General features: G+C 47.0%; 1 protein-coding gene across 2 annotated transcripts in view; it reads left to right on the top strand.

Moving 5' to 3' along the window:
- Positions 1 to 1,361: 1,361 nt before the first annotated feature.
- Snx13 (sorting nexin 13) overlaps positions 1,362 to 7,094 on the top strand; it is a 97,709-nt gene continuing 91,976 nt past the window's right edge. The window contains exon 1 of one of the 2 annotated variants that reach the window (XM_013347853.2): positions 1,362 to 1,744. In XM_013347853.2, coding sequence (XP_013203307.1) covers positions 1,730 to 1,744 — 15 coding nt within the window. In that variant the 5' untranslated portion in view covers positions 1,362 to 1,729. The remainder of the gene's footprint in view (positions 1,745 to 7,094) is intronic. The other variant, XM_005343855.3, reaches the window with a different exon arrangement.

Below are 7,094 nucleotides of genomic sequence, written 5' to 3'. Positions count from 1 at the left end.
AAAAAAAAAAAAAAAAAAAAGAAAAGAAATGCTCCTTCCTACCAAGTGAAAGAATCTTGCTTCTAGGAAGGGAAAACAATGGAAAAACAACACACTACTCAGGCCAGACACCTGAATTAAAGTTTTAATTCACTAGTTGCTATTTTAAACATTAATGAACCTTCTGCATTCTTATTTACAGGTTGGAACAGTATCTTCTTCCAGGTTCCTTGTCGTCTCTTCTCGTGGTTTCTCTTAATATCAATGCAGTTTGTAGTTTTCAATCTTGCTTCCTATTTATAGATTAATCTGTCACCACCGGAAATATATTTTATTGTATTGCAGAAGTTAGAATGCCCTTGTTCCGGCAAAGGAGAAATTAGATATAAGTTGCAGAGTAAAACAAAAACTTCTTTGCGACTACTTTAAATGGAGCAGTTTTTTTTTTTAAGTACATGATTGCTTAAATCAATTTTTCTTCGGGTGGACACGAGCGAAGGGAGATAATACAGGATTTGTAATGCAGTTGCTTTCCTCGCTGTTAGAATTTACGAGCACATCCTTAAATTACATTTAGCACAATAGTACCATTGTTAAGGGCAAAGATTCCAGTACACAGGAAGTAAGTGCTGGCTTTAGTTTTCCACAATCCCTTTTATAATAAACCTTTTGTGAGAACGCGATGCAAGTGCTTTATTTCCCAAGTCCAAACACTTCTAAGTTTCCTTGCAAATTCGTTGGTAATGGCCGAGGTTCTTCAGCAAAACTCCTTCATGGCCAGTCAGGAAGAAGTGGGCGCTGTTTTACTAGAATTCACCTTACAGGTGGACTGAGAGAGGTGCCCTGGTCTCAGCAGCTCTCATTCACTTCAGGACTACTGACGGAGACATCTATTGACACCAGTTTCTTTGGGCAGATAAACACATTATATAAATTATATACAACTTTAAAAATAAACCCCAATAACGCTATGGAGACTGCAGCTGCCGGGCAAAAGCCGCTTGGTTTTTTAGAGTCTCTATGGGAGAAACCCTAAGCCTTCGAGCTTCGGCAGCTTTTGGCCAATCAGCGAGGCAGCAGCCCTAACTGTGCCAGGATCGGGGTGAAGAAGACGATCCGCCCGGGATCACACCGACAACCTGTCGCTCGCCCAGCGGACGACTCGATCCGGAGCGCTGGGGAGGTAGGGCGACAAGTTTCTGCCCAAGTTTCGGGGAGCAGCGCGGCGCGGGCGGGCGGGCGGGCGGGGGCGGCTGCAGTTTCAGGTCCCCGCGCCCGGAGGCGCCATCCCGAGCGTGTCCCGAGCGCCCTCGGCTCTCCTCGGCGGCGTCGGGGGACGTGCGCGATGGACGTCCCTCCGCCGCGACTCCCGCCCGCGTCCCTGCCTCCCCTGGGATCCCCGGCCCGGCCGGCCACCCAGCACTCGGGTCGCGTGCGGCCCAGCGCCCGCCGCCTCCGCCCCTGCGCGCGCCGGCGCCATGGAGACGGTCACAAGACGCCCGCGCCCAGCGCGCCGGCCAATAGGAGCGCACGTCGCGGGGAGACGCGGACGTCGCTCTTCCAAGATGGCGGCGCGTCCGTCGCGAGCGGCCCGTCCGGGGGGAAGCCAGCGGAGCCGAGTCCAGCCGCCGCCCGGGACGGGACTGAAGCAGCAGTTGCCGCCGTTGGCGGCGACCCGGGTCGTTTCCGCTGCTGCGACGGCTGCTGCCATGCGGCGAGGTTAGGGAGGACCTCACTCCCCCGGGGTGGAATGATGTTAACAGAGGTAAGCGGCGCCCCACTGTTTACCTGAGAGGCGGGAGGGCGGGCGGGCGGGAGAGCGGCACCGACGCCGGCCCTGGGCCCGACCCGCTCCGTGGCTCCACCGGACCCGGCTCGACCCGGCCCTCCTGGGCGGCCGCCGGCTCCCACAAGTGCCCCCGAGTGGGCGCGGTGCTGACTCGGCAGAGTTCCACCTCCTCCGGCCGCCGCTGCCTCCCTGCGTCCGCGCCCCGCTGCCCCGAGGCGGCCGCCGCTGTGTCCCCCACCGTGTCCCGGTGCCCGAGGCCGGCCTCAGCCCGGTCCGCGTCCCCGAGCTACCGGGCCCGCTCGGCCTCCCCGGGCTGGGCCAGCATCCTGTCGGGGGCAGCCGGCCCGAGCCGCTCTGCCTGCCGCCGCCTCGACTCGCCGGCCTCGCGCCCTCCGCCTCGGCCCCCGCATCCCGTCGCGTTCCCGCAGTCGGTGCCCCGGTAACCAAAGTTCGGTTGGCCGTGCGTCCACCTTCATGACCCCCTCGGAACAGTTTTTCTCCTGTGTCCCGAAATGGAAGTAGGGCAGCGGCTATGGACCAATCGGTTTCCCTTTTCTCAGTGCCCACTTTGAAGAAGTAGAGTTTGCCTGCACTGGCAAGACCTTACGGGATAGGACTTACTCGGGGCTGCTCGGTTAGTGGCCGGAGGTGACATGGCTGTGCGAATGGTCCGTGCAGGTGTGGACGGCTGACGCTGTGGGTTTAGGGAAACCCTAGGACCGTGCGCACTTGATGTTCTGTGAGGATCCCGATATCAGGGACAGGTGTGGGCATTCTTGTGAGCTGCTGTGAGGGTCATAAGCAGCGTTAGTGATCATTGGGAAGCAGTCCTACACTGGCCTGAAAGGGAAATAAAATATTTGAGACAAGTGGCTTTTACTGTGCTCTGAGCGACGGTACAATAGGACACACTGAACTTTCCAAGCCTTTGGAACTTGCCTAACTAAGAAGCAGCAGCTTCGTTTGTCGTCTGTGTCCTGAGCCTGGCATATATGTCGCACCTGAGAAATCCTTACCGGTTGACTGTTAACTAAGGAACCACGCGTTTCTAGTTGTTAGAAGTTCACCTCACGTTTCCCAGTTCTACATTTTATTTTTAGTTTTCTGGCTACCTTCATTGTCACAGAATGTGGTCTACCATAACTTGGCATTAGTTGTATATTTAAAAAAGCAAATAGCAGTTCAGTTTCTTTTATTCTCATATTTCGGCGAGAAGCTGCCTTATATTAGTGTTAGTAACTTTTCAGAGTTGGCTGTGTTTGTGTAGTATGGCATGTCCTTTTGATAGGACTTTTTAGAGTTTTGATCTTTTCACGATGAAAATAGTGAGCTAATGCCAGCATAACTGTCTTGGTTTGGATAGGCCGAGCATTCATTCTAAGCTTCTGTATTTTTATACGGCTTAGTTTCAGTAAAGTGTTTTAAACAGGTCACAGTAGTAAACCTTCCTTTGTTGCAGCATGTGTCTGTGTGTGTACCTGTGTGTGTACAGCACATTGGCTTGGTAGTGGCAGAGCTTGGTAGTGTTCCACTGTTGGTAGTTCCTATGGCGTTATTTTATCAAGCACTACTTTGGGCTGCCTCTCTAAAGTAAAACTCAGATTAAATTGTCCTTTGATCTCATCTGTGATTTTCCGTAGACATTTTGTAGACAAGCTGACTGAAGTCCAGAGACATGTCCAAGGTCAGACAGTTGTTAGTGAACCAGTTGGAGCTAGGAGCCTGGTGTCCTGACTCTGTTCAGGACCTACCACTTTGCTCAGCTGTCCTCAGTAGTGCTCAGCTTTCTCGACTAGTTTGAAAACATCTTACTTCCTTTTCTCAATATTGTCAGCGTTTGAACAGAAGAGAATTCATTACTTGAGGCTTTTTTGCTGAACTTAACTTCTCTGGCTTTTTTTTTTTTTAAAGCCCAGTAAATAGTCCAATTTTGAAGTGTTTTAGATACAAATGACTTCATGTGTGTGTGTGTGCAAACGCATACGTCTGTCTGTCATGTCTGTCTGCAAGTGGAAACACCAGCCACCAGGTCTTTCTGGTTTAGGGGATGATTTAGTTAATGTTAGATCTCCAAATCTACAGGGATGCACTTCCTCCTGAAGGGTTTTCCTAATCTTTTTATTGGTCACACTTAGCAGGTGTTTCCCTGGTCAGAAACCAGGCAGAGAGTTAAGGTCAGTGAGGCTGTCACTTTTGGCTTCCTGACAAAGCAGGTTGAGAGTTAAAAACGAGAGCAAGAGTCACACTTGAATGCTCTCATTCAAGTTCTGTGCTGTGTCTCTTCACAGTGTAGAGTCCTCCCCCTTCCCGTCTTCCTTTCCCTCCTTCCCTCCATTCCTGTCCTTATACGTCCTTTCCATTTCTGATGTTGTCACTATGCTGGTTTTAATTAAAAACAGAAACAACAAAGTGGGCATACATAGATATGTGATCGTAATATCAATAATAAGCATTTACACGAAACTATCCAGTTCTGCATTTATCAAATTATAGATTTAATTGAAACGGCGGAAATGAGATAATGCATGAGTTATTCATTAAGAGCTGTTTTAAGTAAGGCAAAAGGGAATATTACTCAATGAAGCAAACTAATACGTACATCAAACTTTGAAGCCTGTGAAAAGACATTCGTGTGAATTGAAAGTATAGGCCTAGTTAGGCAGCTCTTGTTTTTAACTTTTGGCTTCAGTTTTTGCTTTAAAATTTTTTAAATAAGCAGTTGACTTATTTGGAAGACTGTTCATTTTGTGTATTCGTGTGTCTTCATGTTTTCCAGCAGGAGTGAGGAAACTACTTTTTAATATGCAGTTAAGATTTCTTCCTCTGCTTTGGACTTAGTATTTTCAATGTTTCTCCCATAAGATTTGCAAAAATTTATCATGATATGGTTGAAAATTATTTGCTTAATAGGTTCTGGCCTTTTGCTTATTAATAGTTAACTTTACATCTCAAAATTGGGACTTTTTAAACTTCAGAATGTGTTTTAATTAGTGTGAATTTTCTCAGTATTAAGATATTGTTAAATATCACTGAATTTCATTAGTAAACTTTTAAGGTTTTCTTTATTTTAGAAGCTGTTCTAGGGCTATGATTCTGGTAGTTTGACAGCAAAGTAAAGGTATAGGCGGTGGAGGAAATGTTCCAGGTTGATTCTGGGAATAATGGCTTACCGTTGGTTTGTGTGATCAGTTGTCAGGTACTTGTCATTTCTGTGAGTGCACAAATAGTGACTGGGCCGATGGTTCAGACCTGCAGTTCCAGCACTTGAGAAGTGTAAACTTGAGGAGCAAGGCCGACATTTGGTTCTAAAGCCAGTCTGGCTACGGGAGTCCCTGCCTCAAAAACAGACAACCCACAACCAGAAGAGAGAGACAGTGAGAGACAGAAGTGCCTGGGTTTGTGAGTGTGTGGCACTAAGTGAGTTTATGACAGTGTTTTCGATTTTTAGATATGAATACTGGTGTTTTACTTCAAGGTTAGCAGACACAAAACAGGTGGAAAAGGCCTTAATGGCAGGACTCTTAGAAATCCCAGCTTGTTAAGGAATGAAAAGGCCTTGTGGTTCAGATAAATTAGGATGATACTTGCACAGAGAAAATGAAATCAGTTTCCTCTCTGGAGGACTGCTCATTGCTTTCCATGGGTGATTGACTCAGAAGGAAAGTGATACAGTTATAGCCTGTTGCAAAGTTATGTGGCCATGGAGACTTCCAGAAAAGCTTGTGGATGATTGGGTATCAAGGAAAAAAAGGATCTGAGCTGCTAGGGACCCTTTACGTACATGACTGACTGTACACACACACACTTGCCTGTAGTACTACGTAAAATACTATGGCTTGATTTATTGATTATTATATTTATGGTGGAAATACTCTTGGGATCGATTAATCCTTAAACTATATGAGCTGCTTCTTTAATTATTAATTAATGGCATTGTAAAGGCTGCTAACTAGAGCAAGAACTCTGGAGGCTTATCGGTATTTGCGGCATGTTGAAGAGGTGTGGAAAGGACTTTGCAAAGGGCGTAGAAGGTTTTCACTGGAATGACCCTGGTTGGTAGTGTACACTTTCCTTCTTTGGTGTGTTTAGAAGAGCTAAGCTGAATATTACTTTGTTTTGTTGAGACAGGGTCTACCACAAAACCCTGGCTGTCCTGGAACTCACTATGTAGACCAGGCTGATAATGACCTCAAGAGATCTGTCTGCTTGCCTCTCCCTCTGGAGAGCTGGGATTAAGCCACTCACCTCGAAATATCTCCCTATTAGAAACTTTGTAGCCTTAGGCCAACCGGACGTCTCTTCCCTGTGTGAGACTGAAGCGCTTCTTCCCTGGCTTGGTGGACTGGGTTTCCTGTGCCTGCTTGCATGCCCACCCACCTTGGAGAAAACCCTCCCCTGTGCGTTCATCCTAATGGACACTGAAAGTGATCACCTCTCTGGATGCTACGAGAAGTGTCATCATGAGCACAGTGCACATATCCCTTTGACATAGAGTTCTTTGTATTGCAGGAAAGAAAGTAGTTCTGCCTCAGTTTTTGAAGAATGGCCATGTATCCTATTCCTTGACAGCTATGCTAGTTTCCATGGGACTGTTGGTATCTTTGATCTTTTCGATAGTAGCTATTCTAACAAGCAGAGAGGAAGTAATATTTCATTGTAGCTTTAATTTGCATTTTCCTGATGGTGAACAGTTTTTCATCTTCATGTTGACTTTCATATCCTGTAGGTCTTTCATATCATGTAGGTCTTTCATATCCTTTGCTTACTATTGGAATAGGTTGTTTTCTTAAATGGTTGGAATCCCTTGTGTTTTAAATTGTAACCCCTTATCAGAACTGTGTTTGCCAATATTTTCTATTGTTACATGAGTTTTCTGTCTTTAAAATTTATTTATCTTGTGTTTATATGTGTGCGTGCATGCATGGGCATTTGCACATACGTGTGTGCTCTTGCCTGTGCTTGTGGAACCCAAGGGTTTTGAAAGGGTGTCATTTTCTGCTGCTCTCTGCCTTACATATGAAACAGAGTCTCTCTGAACCTGGACCCCACTTACTCTGCTAGCCTAGCTGGCCAGTGAGCCGCTTGTATCTCCTGTGTCCATTGCCCCAGCAGAGAAGTAACAGACTCCAGGTATGTGCGCTAGGATCATCTTCTATGGTGCAGGGGATCTGAAGTCCCCATCTCTGAACTTTCATATGGGGTCCTGTGAGATGGCTCAGCATATAAAAGCATTTGCCGTACAAGCTTGTCGACCTGAGTTGAATCTGCAGACCTCATGTAAAGGTGGATAAAGAGAACTGATTTTACAGCCTGTTCCTTGGATCTC

Source organism: Microtus ochrogaster, chromosome 1, assembly GCF_000317375.1.
Source record: "Microtus ochrogaster isolate Prairie Vole_2 chromosome 1, MicOch1.0, whole genome shotgun sequence".
Classification (NCBI taxonomy): Eukaryota; Metazoa; Chordata; class Mammalia; order Rodentia; family Cricetidae; genus Microtus; species Microtus ochrogaster.
The sequence above is the reverse complement of the archived record's forward strand: the minus strand, read 5'-3'. Positions and strand labels throughout refer to the sequence as shown.